This window comes from Ranitomeya imitator, chromosome 2 (genome assembly GCF_032444005.1).
Source record: "Ranitomeya imitator isolate aRanImi1 chromosome 2, aRanImi1.pri, whole genome shotgun sequence".
Classification (NCBI taxonomy): Eukaryota; Metazoa; Chordata; class Amphibia; order Anura; family Dendrobatidae; genus Ranitomeya; species Ranitomeya imitator.
The window spans coordinates 412,474,161-412,496,909 of NC_091283.1; the positions used below are offsets into that span (position 1 = coordinate 412,474,161).

The window sequence follows — 22,749 nt, forward strand, 5'->3', positions numbered from 1 at the left end:
TAGTTAGTAATTTATGTAAATTTATGAAAATCTACATATAAAAAAAGGGAAAAAATATATTATTTACTTCTCACATTTCACACCAAGTAAATTAATTCTCCAGGTCAAGTGGATTTCTAATATGTTTAATGTATGTAATAAACTGTATTTAATGGGTGAAAAAAATAATTTTTCCATATTTTTACAATTTTTTCCTATCTTTTGCAAAAAAAATTTATGCATGTTGTTATTTTTTACATAGTTTGTCTCTCAAAAGATCTCCGGGGGAACTTTTTTTATGGTTCATTTTCTACCACTGTGACTGGGGTATCCATAAAAGTCCCAGTTATAGGGGAAAACAGCCTCTTTACTTTGCCGGACTCCATTAGCAAAGCAGATTTGGATCTCTTGGGACCGTGTAGGTCTACTATGCTTGCAGAGAGCCAGAAATCTTGTGTTGCCAGGTCCTACAAAAGCATCAGCAATACCAATTCTTCTGTTTGCTGCACAGCACTCATTGAGGGCGACTGGGAAGACAGAAGCAACGCAACTGTCTTTTCCACAGGGTCTCTGGCTGTGATCGAGAGCTAAGACCTTACCTGCTTCTGCTGGACTGCAATAGTTTTAACCCCATGTAGTAAGATTACAATCATGTGGTGTTACAGACTATTTACTTCATGCAAAATTACAGCTGCCCGGCATCTTGCATATATATGTATATTGCTGTAAAAAAAAAATTTTTTTTTATATATATATATATATATATATATATATATATATATATATATATATATATATATATATATATATATATATATATATAATATTATATATAAATATGTACACTTATCGCGCCTGTTGACTGCCATAACGCCCCCCCAACCTCTTCTGGCACCCTGCAGTTCTGGGTCTCCCATCATCTTCATGCAGAGTAAGCCTCCGATGTTATGACCTGCGTCTCCCGGGGCCTAGGAAGCACCTCGTGTACTGCACATCATTATTATGTCTGAGGCCACTGGAAGCTCAGGGGCAGAGTTAAGAAAACTGAAGAGCTGACAAAGACATGCAAAGAGCATGATGCACTGAAGAACCATGCAGGACGTGCCGGCAGTGGAACAGGTGATCAACAAGGTTTTCTTTTTTTTCATCTTATGTTTATTATGTTCTCTGGAGTCTGCAAAGACCCCAGAGCAGAACAAGGAACTTTAGATGTGAATCCGATTTCCTTGCCAATTTACAGCCAACTACTGAATTTGCTCATCATTATCAGGCACAAAAACAAAGTTTGTCATATGAATGAGCACTGCAGTCGCTTCCTCGGTCCCATAGAGAGAGGATAAAGGGGCCGCACACGTGCAGCAGTGCTCTATTCAAACACATGACACAGGACCCCCCAACTCTCATGATAGCTGGAACCACAAGCAATCAAGACACCTATTCTGTTATATGTCTTTATTCTACTAATTATTTCCACAGCGCTTTACAGACATCATAATCACTGTCCCCATTGGGGCTCACAATATAAATTTCCTATCAGTAAGTCTTTGGGAGGAAACTGGGGAACCCGGAAAAAACCCAAGCAAACACACAAGAACATACAATCTCCTTGCAGATCTTGTCCTTGGTCCGTTTTGAACCCAGGGCCCCAGCGCTGCAAGGCTACCATGCTGCCCTAAAAATCTGAGCTTTGTGCTGTTCCCCGTTATTCCGCCAGTAAATCTATAAATACAATGACAAGTGTATGTTGCCATTCTCCTTGTCAGTATAGAGTGACCCTACACACTGTCAAGGCTTATTTAAAGGAGCTGCTTAAAGGGACACTGTCACCTGAATTTGGAGGGAACAATCTTCAGCCATGGAGGCGGGGTTTTGGGGTTTTTGATTCACCCTTTCCTTACCCGCTGGCTGCAATATTGGATTGAAGTTCATTCTCTGTCCTCCGTAGTACATGCCTGCACAAGGTAATCTTGCCTTGCCCAGGCGTGTACAATGAAGGACAGAGAATGAACTTCAATCCAATATTGCAGCCAGCATGCAGCCAGCGGGTAGGGAAAGGGTGAATTAAAAACCCCAAAACCCCGCCTCCATGGCTGAAGATTGTTCCCTCCAAATTCAGGTGACAGTGTCCCTTTAAGCAGCTCCTAAAAGGCACATAACGGCAGTCATTCCTTCCCCCCTAATGCAGCCAACATCTGCATCTAACAGCAGAGATAGGAGATAGGACATGTTCACATATCCTGAAATCATCAGCTAGAATGGCTCCAGCAGCAACCAAATAGCAAAAAAGTTATGCAGTCACAACTTTTTTGGTTCTTTAAAAAAAACGGACAAAAAAGTTAAGTCTGCACAACGTTTTTGACAACGGATTGCTGCTGGATCTGTTCTGACAGATGATTACTGGACATGTGAACATAGCCTTAAAGGGGTATTTCCATCTCCAAGATACTCTCCCAATATGCAGTAGGCATAATAATATTGTCAAATATCTCCAATTGTTGTAGTAATTCTGTTAACGCCATGTGCAGGGCATTAAAGTAGCTTAGGTATCCATTTTTACGGCTAACAACTAACTGTCTTTATATAAGTGATCATAGCTACAGTATGGATACCTAAGCTACTACACTGCCCTGCATGTAGGATGAGTGAAATAGCAAATCAGAAGAACTATACTCCAGACTGCTGCATGTCTATTTCTAACTTCACTTGTACAATGTATTGGATGTGGTGAATCCTCACGGTCCAATGTACACATGCGGATTCACCTGCGTTCAATAGCCGGCAGCGCTTTGGACGCAGCGGACATGTGCTGCGTCCAAAGCGCTGCCAATTCCTGATCGTGTGTACATACCCTAAAACTAAAACTCTTCCCGAAAAAAAAACAAGCCCTTGTTTGTTTATGTTACCAGAAAAATAAAAAAGTTCTGGCTCTTAAAAAAAAAAGAAAGAAAAAAAACAAACAAAAAAATTGGCTGTTAAATTTAGCCTATGTGCCCACGTTCCGGATTTTTAGTTTTTTTTTTTTTTTAAGTGTTTTTGCGGCGGTTTTCCCGCAGCAAAAATGCTTAAAAAAAGCTTATATGAAGTATCCCATTATTTTAATGCATTCTGCAATTTTTGTGCCCATGCTGCGTTTTTTCCGCATTACGGAAAAAAACGCAGCATGTTCATTAATTTTGCGGAAAATCGGTCATTTTGTCACTATAGAACTGAATTTGGACCATTGGAAAAAAAACACTAAAAATCTGTGAAAAAAACGCGACAAATACACCCAAAAAACGTGATAAAAACGCAAAAAAAAAAAAAACAAGCGGATTTCCTGCGAAGGGGGTCTGGATTTCATCTGGAAAATTCTGCATACTTTCTGCTACGTGGACACATAGCCTAAAAGGTTAAAACCAACAGTAATCACTCACCTGTCCAGTGGCGAACACAAAAACCAAAGCAGAACCAGCTGCAGTCAGTCCCCACGTGAACAACGTTCCCAAAAGGGACTGTATTACAGGACTGTATCCTTCAATCATTTTCAGACCCTTGGAAAAAAAAACATAAAAATTAATATTAGATAAAATGCAGATAGAAATATAGTTTTAATTAATTACCTCAATCATCACATCAAGCACATAACGGGGGATGAGCGTAGTAAACCTGACAACTTAGTAGAGCCTTAATTGCGGCTGTACTGGTTGTCATGACTATAGTACAGATAAAGTAACTAGCAATCAGTGAACGTGCCTAGCAAGGTGTTATCCGAGGATGCTCGGGTACTAACCAAATTCAGGGACATTATAGTGACCAATAGAGCCTTGTAGGGTTAATGCTCCTGACTTTACTCTATTCAGACCTGATGAGAATTGTCTCCTTTGATGCATCAGAGGATGAAGGTTTACTTGGTCGCCTAGTGAGCTGCAACATTGGGTGAGAGATTTCCATTTTTTTGTAAGGTGTAACAGCTGTCCATTGGACATTTCCTCATGCACTTCATATACATTTTGTATATGTATATGAATGCTGTCACTTTCAGGTATCCATTGTGAAGTACTGATCAATGCCTCTTTTTTAGACCTACAGCTCTGGCAAAAATTGAGAGACAACCACATCAAACCCCTGTCACGGGCAGCCCAATCTCCAGACCTGAACCCAACTGGAAACCTCTGGAATGTATTCAAGAGGATGATGGATAGTCTCAAGCCATCAAACAAAGAAGAACTGCTTACATTTTTGTGCCAGAAGCAGTGTGAAAGACTGGTGGAAAGCATGCCAAGACGCATGAAAGCGGTGATTAAAAATCATGGTTATTCCACAAAATATTGATTTCTGAACTCTTCCTGAGTTAAAACATTAGTATTGTTGTTTCTAAATGATTATGAACTTGTTTTCTTTGCATTATTTGAGGTATGAAAACACTCGGGAGTTTTTATTTTGACCATTTTTCTTTGTCTGAAAAAAAATACAAAATTTATTGCTTGAAAATTCGGAGCCATGTTGTCAGAAGTTTATACAGTAGAATAAATGAACAATTGACATTTCATTCAAAAATATATCTATAAAGAGAAAAATCAGACAAACTGAACATTTTGCAGTGGTCTCTTAATTTTTGGCAGAGCTGTATATGCGATCACTGTCGTTTTTTGGGGTCTATGTAAGGTTTTGTTTGTTTTTTGCTGTGTGAAGTGTTGATGGATAGGTCTTTCTGTATATATTAGTCCACCACTGTGGCTGTATTATAGTTATCTATACCTTATTTAAGGAAGGCATTTTCACGTTTATTCATTGTATTTATTAATATATTAAAAGTTACGTTTTATCTATTCTCACCAAGCTACCATTACATTGATTTTGTGATATTGGGAAATATTATATCACCTGGGACCTAAGTCCTTGTCATCTTGTGAAAATTTCAGTGTACTTGTAGCTCACAAACTAAATAACAGTATGCAATGTCAATCAGTGACTTATAAAGCCAGCAGGATATTGTCATGTATCAAAAGAGGAATAAACTTGAGGGACAGAGATAAAAAACTAGCAATTTACAAAATGTTGATGCAACCTCAAGACACCCTGTTATTAGAAAAGGTGTAAAGAAGAGCCGCAAAACTGGTAAGGGGCATGGAGGATCTTAGTTATCAGGAAAGAATTAAAAAAAATAAAATTAAATGTATTTAGTCTTGAGAAGAGAAGTCTAAGGGGAGGACATGATTAACTTGTACAATTACATACGGTAAATAGCCCATACAAAAAATATGGACAAATGCTAAAACAATCTCAAAGATTCAATCTCCAGAGGAGACAAGGCTTATTTACCATAAGAACTATTCCTGGGGGATTTTTTAGAAGAAAATAAATGCATGTATAAATGTGTAAAGTTCTTTTCTGAATGTTTATTCCAGTAGATCGACAACTGGGATTAGGAGGGAAAGATTAGCTCTTCTGGGGGGACCCGATTATGCACTTACCCTTTCCCATCAATCAATTGAACTTAAAGGGAACCTGTCAGCAGTTTTGGCCGATATAAGATATGGCCACTGCCTTTCAGGGCTGATATACAGCATTCTGTAATGCTGTAGATAAGCCCCCGATCCGACCTGAAACATAAGAAAAATAAGTTATATTATACTCACCTGGGGGGTGGTCCGGTCCGATGGGTGTCGCAGGTCCGGGGCCTCCCATCTTCTTGCGATGCCGCCGTCCTGTTGCTTCATGGCTCCCCGGCATTGGCGCTCCTGGGCAGGCGTAATTATCTTGATTGTTGAGGGCAGAGTCAAGTACTGCAGTGCACAGGTGCTGGGAAAGGTCAGAGAGGCCTGATGCCTGCGCACTGCAGTACTTGACTCTGCCCTCAACAGAGCAGAGAAGTACGCCTGCGCAGGAGCGCCGATGTCGGGGAGCCATGAAGCAACAGGACGGCGTCATCGCAAGAAGATAGGAGGAGCTGGATCCAGACCTGTAACACCCATCGGACCGGACCGCACAGGACCCACCCCCCCGGTGGTTCAGGTCAGATCGGGGGCTTATCTACAGAATTCTAGAATGCTGTATACAAGCCCTGAAAGGCAGTGGCCGTATCTTATATCGAGCAAAACTGCTGACAGGTTCCCTTTAATGGATATTCGTCTTTTTTCAACTGTAGTAACTATGTAACTATAACAATAATAGGACACACAAGCTTTATTATAACATTTTTATCCCTTCCTGCAAAAATAGAGCGTGTCACAGATCCCATACGAAATTCGGACTGTGTTACTCTTCATAGAGAGCTAATACATTCTAGATTCGTTATGTCACAAAAGCCAGGAACCAGGTCCCAATTGTGTGTCATCATGTCACCGTTATGTCCCTTCGGCCTAGATCACAGTCTCCAGCTAACAAACCATCCCCAGCTTTGGTGTCTGCAAGGAGCAGCCCAAACCACTTCACATCATCCCCCGGTTATTTATTACCAAGTCTTCATATGGGGTCTGCACAGCGTAAAGAGAACGGGAATTTCCGTGACTTTCGGAAGAAATTTCAGACATTTTAACTGATGGTGTACTTAGATACACGGAAAAAACCTTCACTTATTTTTAAACACAGCCTCGGAGATGAATGAAGCCAGATTAATAAGAGATAGTGAGGGAGCTAGGGAGCTATTGCCGAATGCAGACTTTACTGAGTATTTCCCATCTGTAATATTGCCAAATGGAAAAAAGTGCAAAAGATAATTTTTAGGCATCGAGAAGCACTTTGCACGAAGATTTCTCAGACTGCTCATTAATGTGCCGATTTAACTTTTATGAATTTGGGCTTTAGTGTTTCGGTGGTAATAAAAGAAAACTTTTCCCCTGGATGATCATTACGTGGAATCCAGCTTTGTACAAACTGTAAGGCCAAATTTAAGACGGCTGTAACATTGCCTTTACTTGGTGTCTGTATTACATGTGCAGCCCCCAGGTGAAGAGTGATTCTACCACCCCCAGCTGTACCCTAAAATGCGGCTATCACAAATGTTCTTACAGTGCCTTGTGAAAAACAATCAGTACTGAGGACTAAGAACCTAGTGTTCGAAACACGTTCAGTTATGACTGCCGTGTGATCTTTTCTCCGTTTTTTTTGTCAGCCTTTGCTATTTTAAATTATGGAATAAAGATACAATATTTTATATTTACGTCCTGAATCTGGAAATCTTGCTTTGTTTGGTGCTTCATCCACGTCACAGTGGAGACGTCTCTTCCCTGCTCGGATGCTATAACCACAGCTTTTGGACTTTCATGGGTGAGCTGAATACTTCTGTTTTTTTCTGACTTTGTTAAATAATTTTACAAGCAGGAGCCTGCTAATGCAGCCGCCCCTGCCTGTAAAAACTGGGGAATGAAGAAGAAAGGGAACGTAGCTACCTAGACTTGTGGTGCTGCGCCCCCTGCTGGTATAACCTCAGATGAACTCGAGCGTGAGAAAATATTCAGAAAAATTCCCACGCTCGAGTTCATATGAGTTTACAGCAGCAGGGGCGCAGCACCGCAAGTCTAGGTAGCTATGCTCCCCTTCTTCCCATTCATTCCCCAGTTTTTACAGGCAGGGGCGGCTGCATTAGCAGGCTCCTGCTTGTAAAATTATTTAACCCCTTCAGATGGATTTACAGCGTGGGACATGACTGTAACGTCGGAAAGGTATGGGATATTGTTGTTTTTTTATTTTTCCCTTTTTACAAAACGAGGGTCATCATTTGGATTGAGAGTATAATAAACTATTACAACACCCTGTGTCTTTATTTCAATAAAATACTTTTTTCCTAATGTGTGTGTGTTTTATTAACCATTTACTACTATTGGATTAATAATGGATAGGTGTCTTATTGACACCTCTCCATTATTAAACTGGCTTAATGTCACCTTACAATAGCAAGGTGACATTAACCCTTTATTACCCCATATCCCACTGCTACACGGGAGTGGGAAGAAAGTGGCTAAGTGCCAGAATAGGCGCATCTTAGGCTACGTTCACATTAGCGTTGTGCGCCACTGCGTCGGCGACGCAACGCACAACCCACGCTAAAACGCACCAAAACGCACGCAAAAACGCTGCGTTTTGCGACGCATGTGTCGTTTTTTGCCGGAATTTGGACGCAAGAAAAATGCAACTTGTTGCGTTTTCTTGGTCCGACGATTGCGGCAAAAAAGACGCATGCGTCGCACAACGCAGCACAAAAAGACACATGCGTCCCCCATGTTAAATATAGGGGCGCATGACGCATGCGTCACCGCTGCGTCGCCCGACGCAAACACGACGCAAAACGGGAAACGCTAGTGTGAACGTAGCCTTACAGATGTGCCTTTTCTGAGGTGGCTGGGGGAAGATGTTTTTAGCCAGGGGGATCCTATAACCATGGTCCCTCTCTAGGCTATTAATATCTGCCCTCAATCACTGGCTTTCCCACTGTGGCGGAGAAAATTGCGCGGGAGCCCACGCCAATTTTTTTCCGTGATTTACCCCCTTTATTTTAACAGCTAGAGCCCGCAAATTTTGCACACAGACACTTGGAACATTATTAATGAGGAATATGTAAAAAAAATAAGGGATATGAAATGGTTTACTGTATGTAAACCATGTCTCATATCCTGCCGGGTTTGAGAAGGAGATAGCAAAAGCCGGCAATTGAATTACCGGCTTTTTTGCCATCTAGCACTGTATGAAATATAAATATATATACCGTATATACTCGAGTATAAGCCGACCCGAGTATAAGCCGACCCCCCTAATTTTGCCACAAAAAACTGGGAAAACTTATTGACTCGAGTATAAGCCTAGGGTGGAAATGCAGCATTTACCGGTGAATTTCAAAAATAAAAATAGATCATTATTTCCCCATAGCTGTGCCATATAGTGCTCTGCACCGTTCATTATTTCCCCATAGCTGTGCCCCATATAGTGCTCTGCACCGTTCATTGTGCCCCATAGCTGTGCCATATACGGTGCTCTGCACCGTTCATTGTGCCCCATTGCTGTGCCATATACAGTGCTCTGCACCGTTCACTGTGCCCCATTGCTGTGCCATATACGGTGCTCTGCACCGTTCACTGTGCCCCATTGCTGTGCCATATACGGTGCTCTGCACCGTTCATTGTGCCCCATTGCTGTGCCATATACGGTGCTCTGCACCGTTCATTGTGCCCCATTGCTGTGCCATATACGGTGCTCTGCACCGTTCATTGTGCCCCATTGCTGTGCCATATACAGTGCTCTGCACCGTTCACTGTGCCCCATTGCTGTGCCATATACGGTGCTCTGCACCGTTCACTGTGCCCCATTGCTGTGCCATATACGGTGCTCTGCACCGTTCACTGTGCCCCATTGCTGTGCCATATACGGTGCTCTGCACCGTTCATTGTGCCCCATAGCTGTGCCATATACGGTGCTCTGCACCGTTCATTGTGCCCCATTGCTGTGCCATATACGGTGCTCTGCACCGTTCATTGTGCCCCATTGCTGTGCCATATACGGTGCTCTGCACCGTTCATTGTGCCCCATTGCTGTGCCATATACGGTGCTCTGCACCGTTCATTGTGCCCCATTGCTGTGCCATATGCGGTGCTCTGCACCGTTCATTGTGCCCCATAGAAATCTCTGCCGCCGCTGCTGCAATAAAAAAAACAACCACATACTCACCTCCCTTGATTGCAGCTCCCGGCGTCTCGTTCCGGCGCCTCCATCTTCCCGGCGTCTCTGCTGACTGATCAGGCAGAGGGCGCTGCGCACACTGTATGCGTCATCGCGCCCTCTGCCTGAACAGTCAGAGCGCAGACGCCGGGAAGATGGAGGCGCCGGCCGGGAAGATGGAGCGGCGCCCGGCGGCTGGAACGAGGACAGGTGAATATGCTATACTTACCTAGTCCTGGCGATCCTCGCGCTGTCCCTCTGCCTGGTCTTCGGTGCCGCAGCTCTTCCTGTCAGCGGTCACCGGCACCGCTGATTAGAGGAATGAATAGGCGGCTCCGCCCCTATGGGAGGTGGAGCCGCTTATTCATATCTCTAATGAGCGGTCCCACGTGACCGCTGAAGAGGGGAAGAAGCTGCAGCACAGAAGCCCGTGGGACGGCAGGGACAGCGCGAGGATCGCTGGGACTAGGTAAGTATACCTCAGCGCCCTCACCCCCTCACCCGCCGACCCTGCCACCCACATTGACTCGAGTATAAGCCGAGAGGGGCACTTTCAGCCCAAAAATTTGGGCTGAAAATCTCGGCTTATACTCGAGTATATACGGTATATATATACAGTCATGGCCAAAAGTATTGACACCCCTGCAATTCTGTCAGATAATACTCAGTTTCTTCTTGAAAATGATTGCAAACACAAATTCATTGGTATTATCATGTTCATTTAATTTGTCTTAAATGAAAAAACACAAAAGAGAATGAAGCAAAAAGCAAAACATTGATCATTTCGCACAAAACTCCAAAAATGGGCCAGACAAAAGTATTGGCACCCTCAGCCTAATACTTGGTTGTACAACCTTTAGCCAAAATAACTGCGACCAACCGCTTCCGGTAATCATCAATGAGTTTCTTACATTGCTCTGCTGGAATTTTAGACCATTCTTCTTTGGCAAACTGCTCCAGGTCCCTGATATTTGAAGGGTGCCTTCTCCAAACTGCCATTTTTATATCTCTCCACAGGTGTTCTATGGGATTCAGGTCTGGACTCATTGCTGGCCACCTTAGAAGTCTCCAGTGCTTTCTCTCAAACCATTTTCTAGTGCTTTTTGAAGTGTGTTTTGGGTCATTGTCCTGCTGGAAGACCCATGACCTCTGAGGGAGACCCAGCTTTCTCACACTGGGCCCTACATTATGCTGCAAAATTTGTTGGTAGTCTTCATAATGCCATGCACACGGTCAAGCAGTCCAGTGCCAGAGGCAGCAAAGCAACCCCAAAACATCAGGGAACCTCCGACATGTTTGACTGTAGGGACCGTGTTCTTTTCTTTGAATGCCTCTTTTTCTCCTGTAAACTCTATGTTGATGCCTTTGCCAAAGAAGCGCTAATTTTGTCTCATCTGACCAGAGAACATTCTTCCAAAACATTTTAGGCTTTTTCAGGTAAGTTTTGACAAACTCCAGCCTGGCTTTTTTATGTCTCGGGGTAAGAAGTGGGGTCTTCCTGTGTCTCCTACCATACACTCCCTTTTCATTCAGACACCGACGGATAGTACGGGTTGACACTGTTGTACCCTCGGACTGCAGGGCAGCTTGAACTTATTTAGATGTTAGTCGAGGTTCTTTATCCAACATCCGCACAATCTTGAGTTGAAATCTCTTGTCAATTTTTCTTTTCCGTCCACATCTAGGGAGGTTAGCCACAGTGCCATGGGCTTTAAACTTCTTGATGACACTGCACACGGTAGACACAGGAACATTCAGGTCTTTGGAGATGGATTTGTAGCCTTGCGATTGCTCATGCTTCCTCACAATTTGGTTTCTCAAGTCCTCAGACAGTTCTTTGGTCTTCTTTATTTTCTCCATGCTCAATGTGGTAGTGGTACACACAAGGACACAGGACAGAGGTTGAGTCAACTTTAATTACACAAATTAGAGAAGCATCACATGATTTTTCGTACAGTGTCAATACTTTTGTCCACCCCCTTTTTTATGTTTGGTGAGGAATTATATCCAATTTGGCTTTAGGACAGTTCTTTTTGTGTTTTTTTATTTAAGACAAATTAAATGAAGATAATAATACCAAACAATTTGTGTTTGCAATCATTTTCAGGAAGAAAATGAGTATTATCTGACAGAATTGCAGGGGTGTCAATACTTTTGGCCATGACTGTATATGTGTCTCACTGATTATATATATATATATATATATATATATATATATATATATATATATATATATATATATATATATTGCAAGCCGGCGAGAAAGTCTCGCTGTACGGATGCCATACGGATTACATACGGAGGTTTACATGCGCAAAATACGCTGCCACACCCTGCCTACAGATGACTTACGGATCACTATTTTGGAAACATTTCTGCGTATTACGCATGTAAGATACGGACCGTATGTCCCTACGCTGAGTGTGACTCCGGCCTAATACTCCTGTAACAACTGGCGAGATTTGGGAAAGTAAGAAAATCTCCAGGTGCTACATCGGGAAGATTTTTTTGTGTGTAATGCCAGTTCACACCATCATCACTTGTCGAAAAAACCCAATACATGGAGTGTGAAGTGGTGGGATGGCAGATGGCCTATGACAATGAGTTTGGAAATACATGCAGCTCTCGAGGATCTCTCGAACAGGCAGCACTAAAAGCTCATGTATGTTTTTGTACATGTTTAATGGGCAGAACCTGTAGTTAAATTATTGCTATCTGATAACTTGCATTACTTGCCTGCATAAGGCCATAACTGATCTTTATGTACTGTCTATATGAGACAAAGGCAACCTTACCTCCCCCCTCCGCATGTGATGTAAAACTTGTGGAGAGCCACAGGTTGCACACCACTTTTCTATATTACGCTACATACAGTTTTAGGACCACCTTACCAAGTGATGGGTTATTAGATACACAGCAGGTCATCATCGTGTAGGGCACATTTCTTCCTGACATAATTTAACCCTATCCATCTCTGGCTTATCGGAAAGTATTTCCCACCCACATATCTATATGCAGCCTGCAAATGTAAACACCTGCACAATGGACGGTGCAGGATCCGGACTCGCGTACACGGAAGAGAAGGCTGGGCTGCAATCAGACCTGTTGCCAATACACAAATCCTTAATCTGGAGAAATGTGTAACTCAACAGCGATAAAACAACAACTGTTCATCAGCGTGTGAAAGCTCTATGGAGAAATCGCACTGCAAAGAAAATAAGTCTAGTGACTAGTAATGATTGAAAGCTTTACTGGCAGCAACGGAGATGAAATCCTGTAAACAGTAGGGGAAAAATGCCTCAGGATTATAAGAGGATATAGATGCGTGCAGGGAGATTAAGACCTTCAATTACACATCGGGTGACATTTATTTTTCAAGTGCAGTGTAAAACTAAGTTGCATGTGATGGTTACGATGTAGAAAATCGACTTGCCCCTTCAGTAATATCAGACTATGGCCAAATTCTGAGATCAGTCTGAATATTGACATATATGAGGCAGTCAACTTTGGGTCAAGAGACCCACGTACACATCCGTTCATTGTCTTCTGTGCTCAAACTGAAGTCTGAATTTGACCAAATACTGGTACAACATGAAACCCAGTTCCAACAAACAGACAAGAATTTGAGTATATTTAAGGTAAGTAAGAATCTTTTTGGGATGGGCAGCAGAACTCTTGTTCACACTTTAGAAGTGCAAGAAAATGATCTATTTGGCGAGATTGCACAATACCTGAGGACAGCTTTTAGGAAAACATAGCTGCATTGCTTGTTGATTTGGATCCCTCGTTTTAATAGAGCTGCAATATTCTCTACTCAGTAAATGATGGCATTAATGGGGGTTTATTTCTACACTGCACTCAAATTCAGTTACATGAATCAGTTGAGCAGTTGATAGTCAGGGAGAACCCATAAAGAGAGAAATCCCCTTCATTTTCAGGATCGGCGTGGTTCTGAGAGGTCATAAGCAAGAAGCGTCATGCATGGCAGAAAAAAAACATGCCGCCCTCTCCTCATACATTTCTGCAATTACTGTGTAGAGAGAGCTATAGCAGAGTCATGTATCAATACTAACATTTCCAGATCTCATCTCATAGTCGTCATTGTGGAAGGAGGGTAAGAAGTGACAGCATTGTGAGATTAGATCTGGAAGTGTTTGTGACGATACACAAGTCTGCAGCTACGATATAGTGATACAGTAGCTGCAAAGTTATGTAAAATTACAAACACTTCCAGTTCTCATCTCACAGTGCTGTCACCCCACACTGACTGCCATGCTTTGAAATCTGGAAATGTTTGTAATGCTACATAATTCAGCTCAGCTGTACTCTCTCTATACAGTAGCTGCAGATTTATCATTTCAAACACTTCCAGATAGCATTGTGTGATGAGATCTATTAGCTCTGATACTCTGCCCACACTGACTGCAGGGAGATTAAATCTGGAAGTGCTTGTAATGATAAATAACTCAGTGCTGCTGTATCTGTACATAGTAGCTGTAAAGATCAGTGAATAGAGTAGGGCTTGTTCTTTTCTCCCCTGCATGACGCTGCCAGCTTAAGACTGGTCAGCCTCAAGCAGTGAAAGAATTACAGGTCCCCAGAGACAAATCTCTGGTAATACCCAGTTGAACTATAGTGTAAATTATAACCTAAACTTTAGAAACTAGTATCTCCGCAAAGCAGAAGGAGAAATTAAACATTAAAACTATGTTTTATTCAAGTCTGCAGCCACTATTTTATAATGTAGCTAGTTTAACATGCTAAAACTAGTAAAAGGTGTTCTTTAAAAAGGAGCAATCCAGTAACTAACTACAAGTCATCAACTAGTAAATTCTATCAATCTGTACTGGACTGGCAGAGAAAGCCAAGGACAACACACAAACGCAAGAAGAAAAGCATGTCTTTTTTAAAAGAAAAGTATACAGCAGCAGATCCCAAAAAGCCCAGCATTGTTCACTTATCAAATATCCTTTGATTTCTGGAGGCTTATAAGCAAAAGAAGCAAGTTGGATCATGCCTAGAAATGAGCTTATGAATTTTTAACACTGTTTTGGGTGAAAGAAGGCTGTTTTGGACCTCTATTTTAGCTGTTTTTCATCTGCTCTAATAGAAGTTTGAGGCTTTTGGATAGATGGCTTGATCACGGATATTTGCATACCATGAAAAAGTATTAATGTCTCTACCACATGACCCATAGGCATGTATTAAATATGGCATCTAAGGCTACATGCAGCGTTATATATTTGATAAAAAAAAATGCCTTTAGCATTGATACCACATAATGCATTTCTGCTATTTTTTCTGCTGTCACTAATGAACAATAGCGATCTTGCTGGGGAATCTTAACCCCTTAGTGACCGAGCCAAATTTTTGAAATCTGAGCAGTGTCACTTTATGTGGTAATAACTCTGCAACGCTTCAACAAATCCCAGTGATTTTGAGATTGTTTTTTCGTGACACATTATACTTTATGATATTGGTACATTTTGTTCAACATTTTTTGTGTTTATTTATAAAAAATATCAAAAATTTGAGAAAAATGTTAAAAAATTAGCAATTTTCTAAATTTGAATGATTATCCCTTTAATCCAGATGGTCATACCACAGCAAACCATTAATAAATAACATTTCCCACATGTCTGCTTTACATCAGGACCATTTGTAAAATATTATTTTATTTTGTTAGCAGTTTAGGAGGTTTAAAAATGTAGCAGTAATTGTTCATTTTTTCAAAGAAATTTACAAAATTTATTTTTTTAGGGACTTATCCATGTTTGAAGTGACTTTAGGGGTCCCATATATTGGGAAACCCACAAACGTGATACCATTTTAAAAACAGCACCCCCTGACATATCAAAAACTGCGGTCAGGTAGTTTATTAACCCTTCAGGTGCGTTACAGGAATTAATGCAAAGTGGTATGACAGAAATGAAAATGTGTATTTTTACCACCTAAATGTCTCTAACTTCTAAACAGATTACTACAGCCGTCAGACTCTAAGGCCGCTATTTGGCCATGAATTGCCATGGCAAACATCAGGACAACAAAATCATGATATGAGGGTACCAATTGGGACAAAGAAGAAGCCCCCACGCTCTGTTAACCATTTAGAATGATGTAGTCACTATTGACAGCAGCATCTAAGGGGTTAAACAGATTTAGATGGTGCAAATACTGATCGTGGCTGGTACAGCAAGTTGTCAGCTATAGTGTAAAACTGACAGATGCTGGATTGTCACCTGTATGGGGAGGCTATTCTCTTATATCTCAGGTCAGTTAAAAGGCGTATTGGCGGTCATTAAGGGGTTAAAGAGGAACTCGAGTGCCTCCATTAAAAAAAAAAATGCAAAACTGGAAGAAGGTTTTAATGACTTTCCAAATATTGTCTATAATTAGTGATTTCCTGTTGATATTTATAACTTTAGGCCATGGAAATAATTGCTCTATTATAACAGCTCCATTCCATATAATGAAATACATTTGATTTCAACAATTACGTTACATTCTCGTCAAAAAAGACAACAGAACGAGTATAAACATTAAGAGAAGCCGACGAAGGAACTTGTCATTTTCTGCATCGAGCACCCACTGCATAAAACTGGGTTGTGGAGAGAAAAACAGCCTCTCTCTAACCTGTTTTCAGCTCCATTTTAGCTTATTTATGCCAGCTTTAATTTTTCTTTTTTGTGCTATGTGTTTTTGTTTTTTTTCTTTTGTATATATTTTAGATCTTTTTTACTGTGAAGGAAGCCTTAGCATTAGGAATTTTAATAGCATCTGTCTTCCCGCTAAATCATGAGGCTGTTCTACCCGTTTGCAGATTAACACAACTTTCCAGTTCAATATTTGCCAGTGTGTAAAGCCACAGAGGCTACTTTCACACTTCCGTCTTTTTAAAAACGTTGCAATGTGTCGTTCTGTGCAAAAAATGCATCCTGCAAAGTCGCCCACAGGATGCGTTTTTTGCACATAGACTTGTATTACCGACGCATCCCAACGTATGGACACACGTTCCATACGTAGTGCACTGGATGCGTCGGTATTTGGCGGACCGTCGTAGCAAAAAAAACGTTCAAGGGAACGTTTTTTCGTACGTCGGGTCCTGCAATTCCTACCACGCATGCACGGCCGGAACGCTGCCCCATCCTCCCCGGGACTTTAGAATCGGCAGCGGATGCGTTGAAAAACTGCATCCGCTGCCCACGTTGTGTCGAATTTTCACAACATCCGTCGGTACGTCGCGCCGACGCTTAGTGACGGCCGCGTACTGATGGAAATGTGAAAGAAGCCTTAGAAGAGACAAGCTACACTTTTTGTTTTGGACAGCCATAATGATTTCCAAACGGCATATTAGGCTATGTGCACACGTTGCGGATTTCGATGCGCTTCCGCAGCATTTTTGGACGCACGGAATTGCATCAAATCCGCAGTGCAGTGCACCACCAATGTTAGTCAATGGGAAATTGAGGATTGGTGTGCACATGCTGCGGAAAAATCTGCGCAGATTTGCAGCGTTTTATTTTCCGCAGCATGTCAATTCTTTTTGCGGATCTGCAGCATTTCTGCACCCATTGACTACCATTGTGTCAGGCAAAACAGCAGGTGCAAAAAAGATCTGCGGTTTTGCAGCGATATTGCTTGCGAGAAACGCTGCAGATTGGGAGGCGGAAGAGTGTGTGGGCGGAGACTATGTGTATGGGCGGAGACTATGTGTGTGCGGAGAAGATGTGCGGGTGTCGGTGTGTATGTGTGTGGGTGTTTGCAGAGCTATGTGTGTGTGCGGGTCTGTATGTAGGCGGTCCCATCCGGCTATGCCTACTACAGTCACAGCTAGCCGATGATGGGACAGTAGTAGTCCCATCATCCGGCTACTGTGCAAGTGTAAAAAAAAAACAAAACCACATATACAATACATACTGACCATACAGCTTATCCCCAACGGCCTCGATCAGACCCGATCAGTAAACCCGCAGTGTTTACTGACCGTGGAAACATAACCTAAGCATACTGCTAATAACAGCAGACCACGCGGAACTATGGGGCCCGTGAGTCAGGTGGGCCCGGTGCCGACGCTTCCCTCTGCATCGCGCATTTAACGTAATCGGCATTACATTCTGTGGGGGCTGCATTGTATTATATGGAGGAATATTTGCGCATTGTACTGAAAGGAGCACTACGGGGTGTGTATTATACTGTTTGGAGTCTTATTCGGTGTATTATACTATGGGATGTGCATTACTCGGAGCACTAAGGGGTGTGTATTACACTATTCGGAGCACTAAGGGGTGTGTACTATACTGTATGGATCACTATGGGGTGTGTATTAACCCAATAGTGACCACCAATACATCTTTTTACTGACCTGCGTTATAAGAGACTAGCATCCCAACGAGTGACAATCCTGTAGCTGTCAGCTGTACACGATAGCTGACAACTTGTTGCATCAGCTATGATTAGTGTTGGTATCAACTATATTTTTTTAATCCCTTAAATGCTTCTGTCAATAATTAGTACAGCATCTAGATGGTTAACAGAGTATGAGGGCTCCCTCTTTAACTCCATTGGCACCCTGAGATCTTGATTGTGTGGTCCTAGTGTTTGCGGTTCATGACCAAATAATAGCCTTAGAGTCTGCTTGTTATAGTGCCCTGTTCAGAAGTTATCAACATTTTGATTGTAAAAAAAAAAATTCTTCATTCCTGTTATGTCAGTTTGCATTAATTTCCTGAAAAGCACCTGAAGGGTTAATAAAATACCTGAGGGCAGTCTCACACGTCCAGATAATTCCGGTACCGGAAAAATCGGTACCGGAATTATCCGTGTCCGTGTGTCGGTGCGTCTATGTGGCACATCAGTGTGACCCACTGGTTCTACACGGAGCGTGCAGGAGACAGCGCTAGAGATAAGCGCTGTCCCCTGCATCTGGTGCTGAAGCCGCGATTCATATCTTCTTTCCAGCAGCGTTCGCTGGAGAGAAGATATGAATAATCCTTTTTTTTTTCTTCTCGTGTTTAAAATAAAGATCCCTGTCCCCACCCCCTGTGCGCCTGCCCGCTGTTAATAAAATACTCACCCGGCTCCCTCGCAGTGTCCTGTCCTCGCCGCAGCTTCTCTTGTATGCGGTCACGTGGGTCCGCCCATTATAGTAATGAATATGCGGCTCCACCCCTATGGGAGGTGGAGCCGCATATTCATGACTGTAATTTGAATAAGTTGAGGGGGGCGTTTTTTAAAATGGTATCACATTTGGGGGGGGTTCCAATATATAGGACCCCCAAAGTCCCTTAACCCCTTCCCGACCCATGACGCCACGTAGGCGTCATGAAAGTCGGTGCCAATCTGACCCATGACGCCTATGTGGCGTCATGGAAAGATCACGTCCCTGCAGATCGGGTGAAAGGGTTAACTCCCATTTCACCCGATCTGCAGGGACAGGGGGAGTTGTACTTTAGCCCAGGGGGGGTGGCTTCACCCCCCCCGTGGCTACGATCGCTCTGATTGGCTGTTGAAAGTGAAACTGCCAATCAGAGCGATTTGTAATATTTCACCTATTATAACTGGTGAAATATTACAATCCAGCCATGGCCGATGCTGCAATATCATCGGCCATGGCTGGAAACACTAATGTGCCCCCACCCCACCCCACCGATCGCCCCCCCAGCCCTCCGATCTGTCCGGTACACTGCTCCGACTCCCCTCCGTCCTGTGCTCCGCTCCCCCCGTGCTCTTGTCCGCTCCCCCCTGCACTCCGATCCACCCCCCACCCGTGCTCCGTTCCACCCCCCCGTGCTCCGTTCCACCCCCCCCCCCGTGCTCCGATCCCCCCTCCCCCACCCCATCATACTTACCGATCCTGCCGGGGTCCGTCCGTCTTCTCCCTGGGCGCCGCCATCTTCCAAAATGGCGGGCGCATGCGCAGTGCGCCTGCCGAATCTGCCGGCCGGCAGATTCGTTCCAAAGTGCATTTTGATCACTGAGATATAATCTATCACAGTGATCAAAATAAAAAGCATTATAAATGACCCCCCCACCTTTGTCACCCCCATAGGTAGGGACAATAAAAAAAAATAAAGAATTTTTTTTTTCCCACTAATGTTAGAATAGGGTTAGGGCTAGGGTTAGGGTTTCGGTATGTGCACACGTATTCTGGTCCTCTGCGGATTTTCCCGCTGCGGATTTGATAAATCCGCAGTGCTAAACCGCTGCGGATTCATGGCGGATTTACCGCGTTTTTTCTGCGCATTTCACTGCGGTTTTACAACTGCGATTTTCTATTTGAGCAGTTGTAAAACCGCTGCGGAATCCGCACAAAGAAGTGACATGCTGCGGAATGTAAACCGCTGCGTTTCCGTGCAGTTTTCCTGCAGCATGTGTACAGCGATTTTTGTTTCCCATAGGTTTACATTGAACTGTAAACTCATGGGAAACTGCTGCGGATCCGCAGCGTTTTCCGCAGCGTGTGCACATACCTTTAGAATTAGGCCATGTGCACACGGTGAGAATTTGGCTGCGGATCCGCAGCGGATTGGCCGCTGCGGATCCGCAGCAGTGTTCCATCAGGTTTACAGTACCATGTAAACCTATGGAAAACCAAATCCGCTGTGCCCATGGTGCGGAAAATACCGCGCGGAAACGCTGCGTTGTATTTTCCGCAGCATGTCAATTCTTTGTGCGGATTCCGCAGCGTTTTACACCTGTTCCTCAATAGGAATCCGCAGGTGAAATCCGCACAAAAAACACTGGAAATCCGCGGAAAATCCGCAGGTAAAACGCAGTGCCTTTTACCCGCGGATTTTTCAAAAATGATGCTGAAAAATCTCACACGAATCCGCAACGTGGGCACATAGCCTTAGGATTAGGGTTGGAATTAGGGTTGTGGTTAGGGTTGTGATTAGGGTTATGGCTACAGTTGGGATTAGAGTTAGGGGTGTATTAGGGTTAGTGTTGGAGGTAGAATTGAGGGGTTTCCACTGTTTAGGCACATCAGGGGTCTCCAAACGCAACATTGCGCCACCATTGATTCCAGCCAATCTTGTATTCAAAAAGTCAAATGGTGCTCCCTCACTTCCGAGCCCCGACGTGCGCCCAAACAGTGGTTTACCCCCACATATGGGGTATCGGTGTACTCAGGATAAACTGCGCAACAATTACTGGGGTCCAATTTCTCCTGTTACCCTTGTGAAAATAAAAAATTGCTTGCTAAAACATCATTTTTGAGGAAAGAAAAATGATTTTTTATTTTCACGGCTCTGCGTTGTAAACGTCTGTGAAGCACTTGGGGGTTCAAAGTGCTCACCACATATCTAGATAAGTTCCTTGGGGGGTCTAGTTTCTAAAATGGGGTCACTTGTGGGGGGTTTCTACTGTTTAGCCACATCAGGGGCTCTGCAAACGCAACGTGACGCCTGCAGAGCATTCCATCAAAGTCTGCATTTCAAAACGTCACTACTTCAATTCCGAGCCCCGGCATGTGCCCAAACAGTAGTTTACCCCCACATATGGGGTATCACCGTACTCAGGAGAAACTGGACAACAAATATTGGGGTCAAATTTCTCCTGTTACCCTTGGGAAAATAAAAAAAATTGCAGGCTAAAAGATCATTTTTGAGAAAATATATATATTTTTTTCATGGCTCTGCGTTATAAACTTCTGTGAAGCACTTTGGGGTTCAAAGTCCTCACCACACATCTAGATTAGTTCCTTTGGGGGTCTAGTTTCCAAAATGTGGTCATTTCTGGGGGATCTCCAATGTTTAGGCACACAGGGGCTCTCCAAACGTGACATGGTGTCCGCTAAAGAGTGGAGCCAATTTTTCATTCAAAAAGTCAAATGGCGCTCCTTCCCTTCCAAGCCCTGCCGTGCTCCCAAACAGTAGTTTACCCCCACATATGAGGTATCAGCGTACTCAGGACAAATTGACAACAACTTTCGTGGTTCAATTTCTCCTTTTACCATTGGGAAAATTAAAAAAATTGTTGCTAAAAGATAATTTTTGTGACTAAAAAGTTAAATGTTCATTTTTTCCTTCCATGTTGCTTCTGCTGCTGTGAAGCACCTGAAGGGTTAATAAACTTCTTGAATGTGGTTTTGAGTACCTTGAGGGGTGCAGTTTTTAGAATGGTGTCACTTTTGGGTATTTTCAGCCTTATAGACCCCTCAAACTGACTTCAAATGTGAGGTGGTCGCTAAAAAATGGTTTTGTAAATTTCGTTGTAAAAATGAGAAATCGCTGGTCAAATTTTAACCCTTATAACTTCCTAGCAAAAAAAAAATGTTGTTTCCAAAATTGTGCTGATGTAAAGTATACATGTGGGAAATGTTATTTATTAACTATTTTGTGTCACATAACTCTCTGGTTTAACAGAATAAAAATTCAAAATGTGAAAATTGCGAAATTTTCAAAATTTTCGCCAAATTTCCGTTTTTATCACAAATAAACGCAGAATTTATTGACCTAAATTTACCACTAACATGAAGCCCAATATGTCACGAAAAAACAATCTCAGAACCGCTAGGATCTGTTGAAGCGTTCCTGAGTTATTACCTCATAAAGGGACACTGGTCAGAATTGCAAAAAACGGCAAGGTCTTTAAGGTCAAAATAGGCTGGGTCATGAAGGGGTTAAAAACTTATTAGGTCCCTACAAAAATAAGTTTTGTAAATTTCCTCAAAAAAATGAAAAATTACTGCTACATTTTTAAACCTTCTAAAATGCGAACAAAATAAAACAACATTTTACAAATGGTGCCGATGTAAAGCAGACATGATGGAAATGTTCCTTATTAATGTTTTTGTTTGTTATGACTACCTGGAATAAAAGGGATAATCACTCAAAGTTTGAAAACTGCAAATTTGATATTTTAAAAATTTCTGATATTTTTATAAATAAAAGCAGAAAAAATGTACATAAATTTACCATTATCATAAAGTACAAAGTGTTAGGAAAAAACAATCTTAAAATCAATGGGATATGTTGAAGCATTCCAGAGATATTACCACAAAGTGACACTGGTCAGATTTAAAAAATGTTGCCCTGTCACTAAGGGGTTATACTATATGGAGTACTATAGGGTGTGTATTACACTGTACGGCGCACTATGGGGTGTGTATTACACTGTATGGCGCACGATGGGGTGTGT

General features: G+C 42.6%; 1 protein-coding gene across 4 annotated transcripts in view; it reads right to left on the bottom strand.

Moving 5' to 3' along the window:
• The window catches only part of SLC39A11 (solute carrier family 39 member 11), a 724,893-nt gene that overhangs the window by 668,784 nt on the left and 33,360 nt on the right, over positions 1-22,749 (bottom strand). For all 4 annotated transcript variants that reach the window (XM_069750717.1, XM_069750716.1, XM_069750719.1 and 1 more), the window contains exon 2: positions 3,393-3,509. In XM_069750717.1, coding sequence (XP_069606818.1) covers positions 3,393-3,500 — 108 coding nt within the window. In that variant the 5' untranslated portion in view covers positions 3,501-3,509. The remainder of the gene's footprint in view (positions 1-3,392; positions 3,510-22,749) is intronic.